At 37.6% G+C, this 17,552-nt stretch overlaps 6 protein-coding genes across 6 annotated transcripts; 1 reads left to right on the plus strand and 5 right to left on the minus strand.

The window, feature by feature from the left end:
- Positions 1-7,092: 7,092 nt before the first annotated feature.
- On the minus strand, positions 7,093-7,497 carry OCT59_024421 (uncharacterized protein; the record flags this gene model as incomplete). Its single annotated transcript, XM_066135420.1, has 1 exon — positions 7,093-7,497. The coding sequence occupies one exon, from the start codon at positions 7,495-7,497 to the stop codon at positions 7,093-7,095; it is 405 nt and encodes a 134-aa protein (XP_065991445.1).
- Positions 7,498-7,590: 93 nt separating this feature from the next.
- OCT59_024422 (uncharacterized protein) lies at positions 7,591-8,061 on the minus strand (the record flags this gene model as incomplete). Its single annotated transcript, XM_066135421.1, has 1 exon — positions 7,591-8,061. One exon carries the CDS (start codon positions 8,059-8,061, stop codon positions 7,591-7,593), a length of 471 nt encoding a protein of 156 aa, XP_065991446.1.
- Positions 8,062-8,174: 113 nt separating this feature from the next.
- OCT59_024423 (uncharacterized protein) lies at positions 8,175-10,055 on the minus strand (the record flags this gene model as incomplete). Its single annotated transcript, XM_066135422.1, has 1 exon — positions 8,175-10,055. The coding sequence occupies one exon, from the start codon at positions 10,053-10,055 to the stop codon at positions 8,175-8,177; it is 1,881 nt and encodes a 626-aa protein (XP_065991447.1).
- A 1,960-nt stretch (positions 10,056-12,015) lies between these two features.
- Positions 12,016-12,627, minus strand: OCT59_024424 (uncharacterized protein; the record flags this gene model as incomplete). Its single annotated transcript, XM_066135424.1, has 1 exon — positions 12,016-12,627. The coding sequence occupies one exon, from the start codon at positions 12,625-12,627 to the stop codon at positions 12,016-12,018; it is 612 nt and encodes a 203-aa protein (XP_065991448.1).
- Positions 12,628-12,861: 234 nt separating this feature from the next.
- Positions 12,862-13,296, minus strand: OCT59_024425 (uncharacterized protein; the record flags this gene model as incomplete). The annotated part of the gene is made up of 1 exon (XM_066135425.1): positions 12,862-13,296. One exon carries the CDS (start codon positions 13,294-13,296, stop codon positions 12,862-12,864), a length of 435 nt encoding a protein of 144 aa, XP_065991449.1.
- Positions 13,297-16,751: 3,455 nt separating this feature from the next.
- On the plus strand, positions 16,752-16,985 carry OCT59_024426 (uncharacterized protein; the record flags this gene model as incomplete). The annotated part of the gene is made up of 1 exon (XM_066135426.1): positions 16,752-16,985. One exon carries the CDS (start codon positions 16,752-16,754, stop codon positions 16,983-16,985), a length of 234 nt encoding a protein of 77 aa, XP_065991450.1.
- Positions 16,986-17,552: the final 567 nt, after the last annotated feature.

A 17,552-nucleotide genomic window follows, 5' to 3' on the forward strand; every position in this document is an offset into this window, starting at 1 on the left:
CACTGTTTACACGCGTCATCAGAATCTAAGATTTTCTGTCCAAGTTTTTTGCACTGCCGATTGTAAGCCGTCTGCTGTCTCTTAGCAGCGGTTTCTTTCTTTTTCTCCTTAGTCTTCTTCTTGATCACCCAGTCTATTCCAGTAAAAGTATTCTTATGCATACCACAAATTGTGCAGTCACCATGCAGCCGGTAACGCCCATTTGTAGTCATATCTTGTATTTCACTAGCCGTCTCAGTTTCCTTCTTGCACTTTAGGCAGTAAAAACGTGTCATTTTAAGATTTGAAGTCTAAAACCATTCCTTTAATTTGTTGTAATATGTCACACTTAGAGAATTACTATAAGTACTACAATCTCTCCGGAGTACCAGCACGAATTCTAAAAGGTGAAGAGCACTACAACCTATACAAAAAGCCCCTAAAGGAAAAGTCAACAGAACGCCCAAAGGTAATTGTATGGAAACCAAATGCAACACATCAGGCAGATCTTGCAGAGATGCCAGTTGACCCCAAAGGATTCCACTATTTTCTCGTAGTGGTGGAAGTTGCAGGAAAGAGAGTTGATGCAGAACCCCTAAAGGATAAGACTGCAAATAGAGTTCTAAACGGGTTTGTCAAAATCTACAGAAGAAATCGTATTAAGCCACCAACACACAGACTGGAGACAGACTCCGGATCAGAATTCACTAACGACCAGGTACGTGATTTTTTCCTGAACAGCCTAGGGGTAATGATGAGGTTCGGAGAGCCAGGAAGGCATAAACAGCAATCTTATGCTGAAAGAGCTATCCAAGCCATCCAAGAACCCCTTCTTAAACGAATGGTAGCACAGGAGTTGAAAACCGGGGTGACATCCGTGGAATGGTCAGAAGATTTCCATAATATAGTGAGTAAAGTAAATGAACTCTGGCAGAGAAATCCCCCAGACATTCCGACAGGATCACCCAAAGTGTCAAAAAAGACGGATCTCCTCTCTGAAGGAGCACGTGTCAGAGTCAAGTTAGATGAACCTATCTCAGTACTCGGTAATAAACTTCACGGAAAATTCCGTACAGGAGACATAAGATGGAACCCAAACATTCGTGTAATCAAAAAAATGATACTCTCACCCGAACAGCCTCCTACATATCTCCTTAATGGACCACATGGTCGATTAGGTGTATCCAGATGTGCATATACCCGAAAGGAATTGCAAGTAGTTCCTATTAATGAAAAGCCTCCACCTGACTCTGTGATAAGAGGACAACCTGAAAGATTTGTTCCTGAGCAGATACTTCGGCATCGCATTAGAAAAGGTCAAGACCAGTATTTGGTTAAGTGGGAGCGCTATCCAGACACTGAGGCTACTTGGGAACCTGCTGACCGGTTGAAGGAGGATGTCCCTGACTTAATTCGCAAATTTTGGGAATAAAAAAAATAGAAGAATTAAAGGGTCTTATTTTTTATCCCCTCGATTAGCATCAGGAACTATCGGGATAAAAACATTCTTCCCATCACAGGTAAAGGCTATATGTTCACGTGATTCATGGACATCATAATTGTAACGTTTCAGACACGTTCGGCTTAACCCAATTTCCCTATGCTTGTAACCACTTAAGACTGCAAGGTCCTCAGTGATAGCATAATCAGGGGTAAGTTTGATTGTCACTCCCTTTACCATGCCGAATGTCCTACCTGTTCCTGAAGCACCAGATATGTTATATGTAATACTCTTGTCAATATCCAACCCTAATTCCTCAGCAGCTTCTCTCTGAATAAAAGACGCATTAGCACAAGTGTCTGCTAAACACTGAATTGCTATTCCATTAACCTCCCCATCCAGTGCTAAAAGATCTTTAGTATTCTCTAAACGAGCTATGTCAATATCCATAGGATCATCTACCCTGATATCCTCTTCTTGTTCCTCCTCAACTAGGTCCTCCGAAATCTCTGTGACTTTTCTAGCAGACAATAACTCCTCCTGAAGAATCTCACGGAGTAATTTCCTAAAGTCTGCAGACCTTAACAGGCTTAATAAATCATTCTTAGTAACAGCTTTTGCAGGTGTAAACTTACTACCAGTAACTTTCACAGGAATCTTAACAGGGGTTGCTTTGCCTTTCAATGGCACACTAGAAGAGTTAACTGCTGTCTTATTTGGGGACGACTTAAGAAGTTTTGAGATACTCGAACCTACTTTTTTTGACCCAACACGAACCATATAGACATCACCATCTTTTTCTCTCAATTCTACCTTTTCACCAAAACTCGCAGTATCAATGTCCATAGCATCATCATTAAGATCGAGGTTTCTCATTGCTCGGGCCAAATCCAGATCATCACGTCTATCTTTAGCCTTCTGAAGTTGTTTTGTAAGTATTTTAGACGTCCCACGTTTATATCCCATAATAAGATCAATAGCATTTTGATGATCATCCAAAGTCCACTCAGGAGCATCAGGGTCATCACCAACATCATGATCTACATAACCATCATCCCAATCAGGATCCTGAGGATCCTGAACAACACGTCTCTGTGGTTTTGGTCGAACAGGTTTAATCTGCTGTCTATAGACTGGTGGATTACGAACTGGCCGAGCCTGTAATTGTTTAAATTGCACCTGAAAATTCTTGGTAAGTTCCTCAGCTTGAGCCTTAAGTAACTCTTGTAATTGTTCTTGAGTAACCCCAGATGACTTTGATGTCAGTACTACAGGTTCCTGTTTTCCTAACGGAGGTTGAGTTACATCACTGTAATCTGCTTGAAGTCGTCGATTTCTATCTTGTAACCCCAAGCGCATTTCAGCCCTTCTCCGTTCTAAATTTCTCAGATGTTTAACCAAGTCATCAGGATTAAGATTACTAAACCTTTCTGCTTCAAAAATATTATCAGCCGAAAGACCTCTAAAGAACTGGTCGATAATAAGATCATCAGTTAGTTTTAGTAATTTTCCAGCTCTCTTTACAGTTCTATAAAATGCATCGACTGGCTCATTTTCCTGATAAAGACTGTTAAAACGGATACGTTTCTTTTCATCTAAAATAGTTGGAAATTGTGTTCTAAGCCAATAAAGCGCCTGGTTAGGTTTAATACCTGGAAAAACTATAGAACGATTATTATTAGCAGCAACACCAGCATCTGCAGTAGCTGGAGCAGCTCTATCTGTCGGACGAGCACCAGCTCTTCCCCAAGCTTTATCTCCACCTATTAAATCATGGGTAGGAATAAATGCTGCTCTAATAGTTACTAATGCATTAGCTGCATCTGTAGCATAAACATGTGCTTCAGACCCATTTACATAGGTACCTGCATTTGGTCCTCCTGCACCTTCTGGTATTACTAATGCTACAAAAGCAGCTAAATTAGCTCCACCTCTTGAAGTGATACCAGAAAGTTCCCAATTTTTTCCTGTAATTTCTCGATCAAACCATTCAGCCGCTTCACCAGCCATGCAGCTTCTAAGTATACCCATAGCTCTTTTCCAAGACTCTGGTGGCCCTCCAGCAGCGTATGGGTTAAGATTGATAGTATCAAGATAACCCATATAAAGCCTAACAAATGTATCAATATCATCAGTAGCTTTACCCTCAAAAATTGGCAATCCTATCGCAGTGGTAGCCATATCGTCTCTAGTGGATTGTTTAAAAGAGGTGGAGGAGGGTTCAATTGTCTAATTCGAAACCATTGTACCTGAATTCTAAGAGCAGCTATCTGTTGGAAAAGTCTATTCCTAAGTCTTCCTAATGTCTGAATCCCAAAACGCACCCTATTATTAGCATGTGCTAGCTGTGCATTAACCTGTCCAAGTTGCGCATTAGCCAATACAAGTTGTCCTCCAGTCCGAGTAGCCCTCAGCCGCCAATGATTTAAAAGGATATTACCACGATTCACAGCATTTTGAGCCTCATTACGATCCCTTACTGCTTGAGTATAATCTGCTTGTAATACATTACGTTCATGTCGTGCCTGATTACGTTCACCTATAGCCCGTCGACGAAGCTCTACCATAGTATCATAATCTCTTTGCAGGTTATGGTTTTCTTCTATGAAATTATCATTGGCAGCACGTATAATAACTAATTGACGTTCTAAATTAGTAAACGTTTCATCAAATGCATTTATCTTACCTTGTGCAAAAACTAACAAATCTTTTGTAATACCAAGTTCTTCATATTTTGCTTTACAGCGATACATTAATATATTAATAATATGTTTGATTTGATTATTTGCCTCCTGTATCTCTGAATCAACAGTTAAACGACCCCTGGTAGTCAATAAATTTGCATGAGCCTTAAGTATTCTAACTAATTCATCATCATTTTCTTCATTGGTCAAGTGTGCAGGAGGCGGTCCAGTAGGTTCTGAAGGAGTATAAACTGGAATTGGTGTTGATGTCGACATAGTATTTAAACTAAGTTAGAATAAAATTCAAATGGATCTTTATGTATACAATTTGGACGAGTACACGACCGACTCAAGACAAGGCAATGAGTTTGCTCCATCATGGCCCTTTCGATTAGCCGTAGCAGGTAGCTCAGACTCAGGTAAGACAACTATGATCATTAATTTGTTAATGGGTGACAAGAAAGCAAAGGAGGATGGTAATCGGTATGTACTATGTGATGCAGTACTTTTAGTTGGCAGATATCTTGACGAGCCAAAGTGGGCAGTTGTACATGATTTTTTCGAAGAGGAGAAGATCCCATTCACTGCAGTAACCCATAGTGAGATTCCAGAGATTGATTCCTTCGACCCTACTCAAGCTACTGTGGTAATCTTCGAGGATCTGATGGATGCACCTAAAAAAATCCAGGATCTCATCACTGGTTACTTTACACATGGACGACACAAAAATATTTCATGTATTTATGTAGCCCAAAGATTCTTTGCCATTCCTAAGGCTATTCGAGAAAATGTTAACTACATCTCACTGCATGGAGGTCATGGGAGCCTTACAGATACCAAGAGAATCATCCGCCTATATACAGAAGAATCAGAGTCATTAGCACCAGTAATTGATGATCTTACTCTGCAACGTGAATTTGTAGTGTTTGATCTTAGACGGTCCAAAAGTGATCCACTGTCCATTCGAGTAAGATGGGATACTAGTCTCAGTTCGATCACAGAGCAATCTCAGTTCAATCCTAGTTCGATCTCAGTTCAATCTCAGTTTGATCCAAGTTTGAACCCAGTTCGATCTCAGTCTGAACCCAGTTCAATCACAGTTCGATCCAAGTTTAGTCCCTATGGTCAGAAAGCTGTATTTGAAGCAAAAAAAGGTGGACACTTGATTGAATTTGCTCGGGTATTTCCATCCCCTAAAGAACGTCAACATTTACTTGTACCTGGTGTCTTAGCCAAGAATGCAGATACCTGGATTAAATATGTCTTTCGGGAAGCTTATGGACTCTCTGGTAAGACCCTAGGAGCTGACTTTCAGGATTTCTTAGCAAAAGTACAGGGTAAGACTGCAAAGACTGAAACTCTGAAAACTGAGAATGTGAAGGAGTTATTCTCCCGATATGAAGCCCTGAAGTCTAGTCACCCTCTGGATAATAAACAAATAATAGAAGGTATTGAAGTCCTTCTACAGATCTTTTCTAAGAGCCACATGGACCGTCGAGCATTACAAGTAGGAATTAATAGTATCTTGTGAGAATATCAAGTAATTCGTCTGCAGAAGCTTTAAGAATCATAGCACTTTTTTTACGGCCTTCAAAGTCAATCCTTAACATCTTAGCCTTCAACCCTATTGCTCCTAAAGCACGAGAAGCAAAGTTCTTAGTCATTGGATTACTTATATGATTTACATAGTTCTCATAGAATGTAGTGAAAGGCTCGTCAATACCATCTGGATATGTATCCCTTAGAAATTGATATAAAGCAATTTCTCCACTGTCATAACCTATGGCTATAAGCTGTTCGAGAAGCCACTTCCTAATATCTTCATATGGCTCTCCATCCATAATATTCATATCCAGTTTTTGTGTAAACAATTGTGTAAAGTCCACATTACTTCCCCGACGAATGATCTGAACTAACTTATCCCTAGCAAGTCCCAAGGCTTGTAAAGGTTCACTCTCGTCGCCAATCTTCTTTATAATCTGTCTATACAACACGCTGGATAATCCTCTATATGCTGTTTTTGGAGTGATTACTCCACAGTTTTGGCATTGGTTTATTACGATTGATGTTGACATGGCTATCTTTCTTTATGTAAAAAAGAATTATTCAAAATTAAGTAACTATTCGGAGCAGTCCTTGCACAACTTGTCCGTTAAGTCACTTGGGCTTACAGGCATGAGACATTCCCTACACAACTCAATATTAAGCTCTGCAAGTCTCGGGGTATGGTCTTCCAAAGTTCGTGGACGACCGGAAGGACCGGAGGAAAGTGTTCCGTTAGTCGTATCTTGCTGTAAGATAAAATCATCATATTCATCTTGGTCAGCCTGAATAGCAGTCCTGATTTGTTGTATATCATTGAAAGTTAACCGCTGCCCATCAAGATTTTCCTCATTATAGCGTGTTTCATTGATGATTTCCTCTATAAGCGCCTCTTCTTCATAATGGACAAGGTAGTAATCCTCAACTACCTCATAGTCACTCTCAATCAGTCTATAATATGTTCTAGTACCACGTCGAACATAACGTCCTGTATCTGTATTTAAATATACAGGTTGCTCTTCAGGTGGAGGTGCAGTTTGTCTACAGACAAGCCTTCCATCAATATAATCATGGGATTCCATAACTATTCGATTAAAGGTATCTCCACCGATAATAATTGGACGTCCAGTTATAGGGTTAGCTATATAAGGGTAAGACATGTCTTTTTTCTGTACGTGTCTACATACCTAATAGTTTTCTTCAATTTACAATAACCAAGTGACACGGTCATCAGTCCTTATCAAAAAATACGAGAATACCTGATGACAAGGTTACATGGTCATCAATCCTTATTAAAAAATGCAAGGATACCTGATGATAAGGTTACATGGTCATCAATCCTTGTCGAAAAAATGCAAGGATACCTGATGATAAGGTTACATGGTCATCAGTCCTTGTCAAGAAATATGAGGATACCCGATAAATAAGCTACTCCTGTTAGTCCATTCATACCACTCCCAGTCCCCAAGGATCGCCTCCCCATCTTTGTTCACTTAATGCATACTCTATGGTTTCCCTCTCTTGGGGGTCCACGACCATCCCATTCCTAAGCATTTTTTCCATAATATAAAGCTGATCCTCGGTAAGGCAGTTTATCCATCTTTTATAGAGGTCGTTTACATCTTCAAACGTTATCCAGTCAATTTCCCTCTTTATATAATGCTTTCCGAGAGCTCGGATTTCACAGTACACATCCCTGATCGTAGTGGCATAATTTTTCCACCTCTTATATGCCTCTCGACGAACTTCCTGCCACCACACTCTATCTACCTTACTCGCTGCAATAAGGTCAGTATCCGGGATTTTTGTGACAATGCGTTCGACTATTTCTACTGGTAACCGGTCTAACATGATGTTATGTTACTTATACTATAGCCATCTTCAATTACTGTATGCCCATTACAAATGGATAAAAAATATAAACTAAATTCGTACAGGAGCCGCTTATGCAAGAAGTTCTGCTAAGGTTTTCTCAGCCTCATTCATAGTGACAGCTCGCTTTGGGGGACCTGTTAATGAGTCCTTAGTTACATTATAATACAACTCGAAGAGGGCCTCAAGTTTGTCTAAAAGAGCTTGTTTATTCTTGTATGATTCACGAATCTTTGCTATCTTAGCAGTATATGCTGCATTATCTGGGAAGAGTTTTCTGGCCACGAACTTCACATATGATACAGGAGACTTTGCTGTCTGGATTCTCTTGATATACTTCACATGATCCTGGACAAGGTAGCTGGTTTTGCTAAACCCAGATACTAATGCGACTACTATAGTGTCTTTCAATGCACGGATAATCTTGAGGACAGTTTCATCAGAGACAATGGTGAACTGATTGTGTGATGCATCATAAATAACTTTATCACTAATGCTGTCAGTGCTGTTAATAATGCTTGCTAATTCGGTATATGTTGACATGATTCCTTATACTTTTTTGTACTTTGTAATAAATAGGAATCTTCAAATTGACTTTACATTCAAGCAAGAAAAAATATATATACCTACTGTAAATCCAACCGCATTCTTGGCAATCATGTCCAGATAACCTTGTTTGCATTTTTCACATGGCAGTATCCTGCGGTTTCAAACTTGAGAGCTTTCAATGCTTTGGATGCATTTTCTGGACAAGTGATAAGTGTAGGACTACTCGGCTGTTCCTCTAGAATAAATCCATCTGTATGGATGCGTCGTACTTTATCCTTATATGGTTCTAATAACTCTGAAGTCGTCTTCCGTCCATGTGCTAATAAGAATGGAGCGATCCTAGGATACTCACCCTTGAAGGGACTACCTGGGTTTGTGAACTGGAATCGCCACTGGTCAGATCCTACTGGTACGATGGAGTCAAGTGTGTGGCCTTCTGGAAACTTGAATGGATCTGTTTGATCTGTGGTGAGTGTCTTGTAATTGCGTTTCCTCTGGCAGAGTGCTCCCCATAGTGTATTGAGAACTCTCTTTGCAACACGACCGGCCACGCCACCCTGGTTCTTTATATTGAAGAGAAAGTGGACATACTCACCAAATATTACAGTCCCAGGAATTCTTGCTTCTCTGTCATATATCAAGGCATTTGGCTTTCCATCCTGGATTAACTGTATATCGAGTCCAAGTTTCTTTGCTCGTTGTAAGTCAATGAATGTATAGACTCCCCTCTTATTCTGTCGGAAGAGAATGTCATTACCACTTACCTTGCCCTTGGGCGCTCCCTGGGAGCTAGCACGAAATAATCCATACAAGGCATAACCTCTATGGTCTACAAAGTCTTTGAGTATTTGAAACTTACCTTGTCGGATTGGAAAGTTTGCATTTGATTGCTGAATACTTGGATACAAACTTGTCACGTCGTATTGCCTTCCATAGCCCTTCCATTCATTGTCTGCCCAGATAAGACCTCCCATCATTGCATCACTTATCCACTCTGCTTCGACTGGGTCAAGAGGATCATTGGCTGGAACCCCTACACTAAACCGTTCAAAAAGCCAGAGTGCAGTTCTCTTGTACGACCAGTTGTGGTAAGATAAGTCGATTCCTAGACCGAACTTCTTTGTAGCCTGTAGGAAGGAATCCCGCTCTTCATGGATCCTCTGGTATGTTTTCTCAAGTGTTTCATATATTCCAGTTTTACAATTCTTCTCGATAGGGATGAAGGAGTAACTATCAGAGTTCTTACCTTTCTGAAACTGTCCAACTGTAAGAGACTTAACTGTCTTACCATTGTATATTGTTACTACATTATTAACCCCATCTTCACGATAAACAAAGGGAGACTTTTGTTTTCTATCTAATTTGCTAGGGTGGAGTCTTCCGGGATTCAGTGCAAGAGAGTAGTGGCCTTCAGACAGGATAAGTGTTGCACGTCTGTCAGATTTGCTCTTGGAAATTCGAGTGGAATCCCCTACAATATTAAGTGCAAGGCTTCCTGCAAGTTGTTCAACCTTATCCATATATGAGACTGGAACTGGAGCATCACGATTGAGACCTAATGCCTTTTTGATATACTCGGGCTTTTTGATTGACTTTGGCATTTTAGAGAATGTGCCGTAGATATATTTCAGGCATTCATACAGGCAATCATTTAGCTCCCCGTTGCAACCCCCTGCAACCGGTGGGGCATCTCTCACATAAATTATGAATCGTTCAAAATAATCAGGGTCTGCATCATCCGGTAGTTGTGCTTCGTCGTAGTGGTCCAAGAGTGAGAAGAGGCTGGCTGGTTGGTTTCCTGATGTCCATCCACCGGGTTTCCAGTTTTCATAGGGAAGCAGAATCTGAAATTTATGTGTCGGATACCGGGATTGGAGTTGCTGTCCAAGTCTGGCAATAGCTCCTCTAGAAAATCTTGCGCCTGAATACTGTAGTTCTTTGATATCTGGTCTTGTAGGCAAAGCACGTGCAATTTTTGAATAGGCCATTTGATATAACTATGAATTGTATTCAATTGTAATATAGGTTTTTTATATAAAAAATATAAGATAACTAAGAGGCGCTTATCTTATTAAAAGGAGTCAATCATATCACAGGCCTCATCAATATCCAGCTCGTCTACAAATCCATTAGCGGCTTCCCATTCACGTTCCATATCAGTTTTTGGACGTTCCTCTGGGATTTCTCGTGCCTTACCCTTATTCATCTTCATAGTTTCATAACCGGAGGTGGTAGGGATAATCTCGGCATCATGATCCTCCTTATATGCTCTTATTAGATCTGCGAGTTCTTTACGGCTAGGTGTTTTAGGTAAGTACCCATTATATTCTATCCAGTCCTTGAAGCGGTCTACTACCTCCCTAAGGTAGTACTGGTACTCGTCCTCAATACGTGTTGTGGGACATTCCTCTACTTCAAACGCGAGTATTTTCCAGTCATAGTTGTCTGACACGTCTTGGTACTTAGCCCATAAATCCTTACCTGTATTGTGGAGATCATTGAAGACCTGGTCCTTTGAATTCTTGACCCATGGCTTACGATCCCATCGGTGCCTTTCATGCCAAGCCCAGTGTGCTCGAGTACCTTCCTTTGGTTCAGGGTCCCAGTCAACTTCTAGTTCTGTGTCGGGTTCTGGGATAGGTTGCTCTTTAGGAGCCGGTTCTGGGTCAGGCTTAGTGACAGATGCAGAAAATTCTGCGGGAGACTCAGGTTGTTCTTCAGGAGCCGGTTCTGGGTCAGGCTTAGTGACAGATGCAGAAAATTCTGCGGGAGACTCGGGTTGTTGTTCAGGAGCTGGGTTCACAGTTGTAAAATCTGAGTCAGATAGCAAGTCATCTAAGACGTCATAGTCATCAACAGCTTTAAGTGCAGGTTCTTCAGCAGGCGGCTCATCTTCTTGATCAGGTTCCTCATCAGATAGATAACAGTCTGAGAAGCTATCTATAGGTTCATCAGTATCTGACTCTATAGGAGCTGGAGATTCCTCAGGAATAGGATCCTCATTGATGACAGGTGCGGGTTTTACCTTCAAGCAATCGGGCTTAAGTGGTACTGGTGGTGGAGTCTTTTTGGTTTCTTCAGTAGGCTTCTTCTCGACAGAAGCGGGTTTTTCCTCAGCAGGTTTCTCAACAACTGGCTCTACTTCCTCTTGATCTACCTGTGCTTCCTGTATGTCTTGTGTCTCCTGGATTACTCTACTAAAATTCTTCGCAATTTTTGCTTTATCTAGTATGTAATAGTTTATTCTAGCACCTGAACGTCTTGGGCGAGTTTTAGGAATAAATTGCTTAATCTCCATACCAAACTTATTATCACTAAGTGTTTTGTTTTCGCCCTTCTCACTGCACCAATTCTGGTAAGTGCTATAGAAATTTGTACAAGGAATTTCAAGTGTATCACAATTGTCGGGCCACATCATTTCAAGGTAATATTGTATGAAACGCTGGGGATTTGGAATACTTGCTTCGATTAGCTCCTGTTTCATTTGAGTATCAGGAATAGATCGGGGATTGAAGCTAGTTAAGTCTCGGCTAAGTAAATAGGACATGAAGGAACTGGCTGTATCCGGATTTTCTAATACTTTTACGAGAGAACCGAAGTATTCTCTATTGCCCTTATATTTGGCTGAGACGTTGAGAGCTACAAATCTTTCATCTCCCATTTCTATACGGATTGGCATAGCATGATTACTGAGGATCATGTAGCCAGCAAAGTCATCAATAACCTTCACATCTATCCCCTTTTCCTCGATAGAGATGTAAGGCTCGGTGATTAAACTCTTGAGTCGGTTGTTTGCCCCGTGCCATTCCTTGCCTGACATATCACATTCATTGAGGATGATAAGTTTTTTGGCACGAACAGCCGCATTGAACCTTCCCATTACATCTTCAAGACGCGTAGTGGAGAGGAAGTTTTCACGGCCGAGAATACGTTCTCCGATAAAATCGGTTAAGATATTCTTACCACATCTGGGGGACTGCGCATAATAATTGCTGTACCGGGTTTTTTGTCAGGATTTTGAACCAGAAATGCAAGCCAGTTGAGGATGTACGTGGTTAACTGCTTGTCCTCTGCACACCATACCTTATGAACATGTCGAATGATTGGATTAACTAGGTTCGGTTTGATGTGCTCAGCGGGTTGAGCCCTGAAACCTAGAAAGAGATTGAAGAATTCAGGATTATACTTTGGCGCGTTTGGGGGATAAGGCATGAAGTTTACATCTGTATAACAGATCTTTGTGACTGAGGCTTGGATAAGAAGGTCCTTTAACTTGATGGATGTGGTCATACCATCATCTTCTCCTGCATCTGACCGAATACTTACCTTGTGCTTAGTAGAAATTCCCTTGAGATCTGCAGCAAACTCGAAGTATATGCTTCCATTATAAGCCTTCTTTTTTCTGATCCACATGCCGGACTTCGTGGTGATGAAAGCCACAGAAGCTGAGATTGCTGAATTGATGCTTTCTTTTATGTGTGTACCTATACACTTTTTAAGAAGGTCATCGTAGAAGAAACGGTTGTTGGGGTTAAAGATTGCTGGAACTTGAGCGGCCATTTTTTGTTCTATCAAATCGAGTACTAATTTATAGTTACCTAATCTTCAATTGCCGAATATTTTTTCCAAAGATCTGCACTCCTACCAGGTTACCCTCCTGTAGTCCTGTGGTCCTGCGGTTCTGCGGTCCTCCGGTTATATCTGGTTATCTTTTAGGGGTAAAAAAAAACTATAAACCACGAACCTTTACGACTGCTCTAAATCTTCCCTTCCCCCTTTTCAATCCACGTATATCTAGTGAAATCCACACCGCTCAAGAGCCCACCTTACCATTATTTGCTCTTTTCTAGCGTCCGTTAACTCTTTACAAGCCTTTTGATACTCCTTCCAATTAAGCTCATGAAGTTCACGATTTCCAATACCCTCTTCCTCAAATGATTGACCAAGAGCATCCCCCGCTTTTTCCTTCTTTTCTACTGCCCTGTCGTATGCCTCCTCGGCTTTCTCATATCGCTTCCACAACTCGGCTTTACAACAGTTGTACCAGAGTCTGTTTATCTTGAGGTGCTTTCCAAATTCTTTGGCCGGAAGGTTTCTGACTATTTCTGCTACTATATCTGGGTCGTTGAGGGGCGATGCCCGCATTTGGATCCATTTACGGATTCCATAGATGTCTACAAGATCAAGTCCGAGGTCTTCGGCAAGATAAGTGGCTGCGTGTAAGTTCATCATTGTATATTACTTATGGTATACCCATTGTTCAATTACTTATTTTTTCTGACGGGGTAAGTGGCCATAGTTCGGTGGTCATAGTTCAGCGGTCATAGTTCGGTGGTCATAGTTCGGCGGTCATAGTTCGGTGGCATAGTTCGGTGTCTCAGGTAAGTAGATAAAGGGTGGTCATAGCTTAAATCGGGTTTTGGAGCCTGAGGAGCTAACTAAGGTGGCCATAGTATTATCATAAGTTTTTTGAACTGTGGCCAGTACTATGACCGGATATTCTGTCTGATTTTGGCTTTATTCGCGTTTTTATCCACTTTTTAGTAGTCTGGTCATAGTGGTCATAGTGGTCATAGTAGTTTTATATATAAGAAAAAATGGATAAAAAAAAAGAGTTGGAAAGTAGTGTGACCAGCCATGGCCACTGTGGCCATGGTAGTAGTATATATGGGGATTCCTGACCCCCGTAGGGGGGATATAGGTACTGCGAGGCCGTGAGGCCGAGGTGGGGTGAGCGGTAGCGAGACACACATCCAGACCGACGACATCCTGAAAATGTTTGCGAAACATAATTTAATTGAAATACTTAATAAAAAATGTTTTCGCAACATTTTCTATTAAAATAATTAAAAAAACGTTTGCGAAACATTTTTTTTATTAAATTAAGTTTCGCAAATGTTTTCAGGATCGGTTAAACGGTCAGTCAAACGGTCAGGATCTTTGACCGACCAATATCGGTCACGGTCATGACCGGTCATAACCGGTTAATGACCGTGACCGTTGCCATCCCTAATCATGAGCATGTGATCAACAAAATCAATTGAAAAGATTCGAAACCAATGTTCCTAAATACCATAAAGTAGACATCTTAATATAGAATCAATAGGGGATGAAGATAAATACATATTCGGATTCAGTTGACAGGAAGGCTTCTTGAATGGTCACATTATACAAAACAGAAAAATTTTCATTTTTGTTAGATGTGGATGGGTGTTATTTCATTAGGGTTTAAGGTTAAATTTCTTTTGGAATCATATAAGTTGTTAGATTTAAGTATATTTTTGCAGTTAACATTAACAATATATATTTGAGTTAAAGATTATGGTTTGTATTAGATTAGTTAAAATTTAGCACTTAAAAGATTCTTGTAAACTAAAAAATTTGTTAAAAATGAAAAAACTAGTTTCCTTCAGTTTGAGAGAAAAGAAAAGAGAGAAAAATGAGGTAAAGCTTCATTAAAAAGAAGTTTAAGAAGTTTTTAAAAAAAGTTTAAGCTATACTTTAAGAAAATGGTTAAAGTTTAAAAAAAAGTTTAAACTTTAAGAAAAAATTTAGTTTAAAAAAGTTTAAACTCTTAAGAAAAAGCTTATACTATATCATGTGATACATGTGATACATAATTAAATATGGGCCTTTCCGATAAAAATGTTTTCCCATTAATTTATTTTACAATTATATTTAAAAGGTACATATATATAAATGTCACATGTATTTAACCTTATGAAAAGCCTCTACTCCATAAACAGGTAGAGGCTATTAGGTATTAGCACCTATAGAAAAAGCCATTGCTGTTCCCTCCACCTATTTATAGTGATAAAAAGAGGGAGTCTTCAGTAGTAAGGCGTAATTAGGGTTGGATCAGTCCAGTCCAGTCCAGTCCAGTCCCAAAAAGACTGGTCTTTCAACCTGGACCAGACCAAACTGGGACCGGACTGATTTAAATTCAAGAAATTTGTCCCCATGATGTTAAGACCTCTAAAACATTAAAGAACATTGTGAAACATTTCTTAATATGTAATTTAACAAATAAAAAATGTTTCGCAACATTTTTTAATTATTTTAATAGAAACATTGTGAAAACATTTTTTATTAATAAGTTCATAAAAAAACATTTTTCGCAAACGTTTTTAATTATTTTAACAAACAATGTTGCAAAAACGTTTTAATACGTTTTGCAGCATTTTTTATTAAGTAATTTAATAAAAAAACATTTTCACATGTTTTTTAATTATTTTATTAATAGGAAACGTTACAAAAACATTTTTTATTAATAATTTCACGAAAAAAAGGTTTTCGCACATTTTTTTAATAAAAAACGTTGCAAAAATGTTAAAAATTGAACTGATAATCAGTTTTGGCAAAAACCGTGCCCTAGAAGTACATGAGCACAAAAATTTGGCTCATTTTTACTGGATATTAATAATATAAGATCGGTTCCGGTCTGGTCCAGTCCTCAGATCTCAGACCGAAGACTGTGAAGATCGGTCCCAAAACCGACGCAGGACCGGTCTTTGCTAGGACTGATCCAACCTAGGTGTATTATAATTGCAAAAAAAAACAAAACCAAACTGACTAAAATTACACATTTTTGTGAATTTTTTTATATTAAAATTTACAATTTTAAACATAAGATAAAAAGTTAAGATTTGCAATTTTAAACGAAATAAAAAATTAAGTCGATTGTTTCATTATTACCCAAAATGAAGTGAAAAGATAAAATTTAATAACTTACAAATACTTTTTTCAAAAAAAAAATCGTATTTTTAAAATTATAAAAAAAATTCATATTGCTTTAATATAGCCAATATAAAGTGGTAACATAAAAAATATTTTCACTAATGTCATTATATTTCAAAAATGTTTTATTTATATTACAAAAATATTTACTTATATCATTAATTTAAGGTCATATTTTAATAAATTTCTAAAATATTTTATCCATATTACAAAAATATTTGCTACATTGTATTAGCTTAAGTTTAAATTTCAACATGTATTAAAAATATTGTTACATTATTTTATTAATATTACGAAAATATTACATATATTAAAATATGTTAAACATATATATACTATCTGTTGTTAACATGTATTAATTATGTTTAACATACATATTTTATATATTTTATGAAAACCAGAGGTTACTGCAAAAGTTATTATTACTATATTCTAAATACTTTATTATTTATCTTATTCCTTAACAATTTAAATTTAATCAATATAAGCAACTATCCTGAACAAAATAGTACTAGTTCAATGAAAATTACTTTAACTTTTAATATTTATTTTCAACTTGTGATATATATTTATTTACTAACATCTATTATCTAGATGCTCTTTCAAATCTATTTGAGTTAGATTTCAGCATCTATTTGGGTTTAGGTTGTGTGATTCAAGATATCAAAATAATTATCATGAATTGGCACAAATATGCAGATCAATAGAAAAAATTTATATAGGCCTTAGTAGCCCTGAAATTATTGAATGCAAAAACAGATTAAATACATATATGTAAAGGAAGATGGTAATTGTGAGAAAATAAACCAAGCTTTATAAAAACATGCAAATTCAATTGTTCTTTTAAATTTAACAATATATACAAAAAATGGATCCTTTCTATATGATTTACTCCTTCCAAAATTAATTAATTTACAATATTTAAAGATAAATAATATGGAATCAAAATGTATACTAGAGCATGTAATATATTTAAATTATCACAACCTTCAATACTTGATTTTGTAAAAGTATCACTTGATATAGCAATAAATATTCAAAATACCAATGGAAATCTATGGAAAATTAAAATTAGACGCACTGCTGATAATGATCATGTAAAAGAATATAATCAGACAATCCACCAATATCGCCTAAATATAAAATATGTTTCAGTATTTTTAAATGATGATGAACCCTGAAAGAACTAGAGAATATTTTCATCAAATGCCAACATTTGGTAGCAATAGATATATTTGAAAATTTTAGTTATGAATATGCGAATAAATTGCTGAATTTTATTGGTTGATTTAGCTCCACTCACTTTATACAGACTTCACATTGATTTTATTACTAATTTTGATAGAGAATCTTTAAAATTATTTTTTACTAATTGTAAAGGTAGAAAAACTTTATATTTATATCATCTTTATAATTACTTACGTGAAAATTTTGTAGTGAAAGATATTATAGAACTAGATTACTATGATGATGATTTTTGGAATCATGAAATTACAATGTTAAATGATGAACAAAAATGATTGAATATAAATTTTAATTATTACTAGTATGAAGTTTTTTAAATATAATTGATATAATTCATATTCTAAAGTATAACAGATAATGTATTGTGTGCATAAAATTAAAAATTGGGTTATCAAAACTTTTATCATAATAAAAGAAAATTAAAATCAAACTTATGATAGTTTTATACTTTTAAGATTCATTTAATATTATCCTACATAACAAATGAGTTTAAAACAAAAAGT

The sequence above is a fragment of the Rhizophagus irregularis genome, chromosome 4, assembly GCF_026210795.1.
Source record: "Rhizophagus irregularis chromosome 4, complete sequence".
NCBI lineage: Eukaryota > Fungi > Glomeromycota > Glomeromycetes > Glomerales > Glomeraceae > Rhizophagus > Rhizophagus irregularis.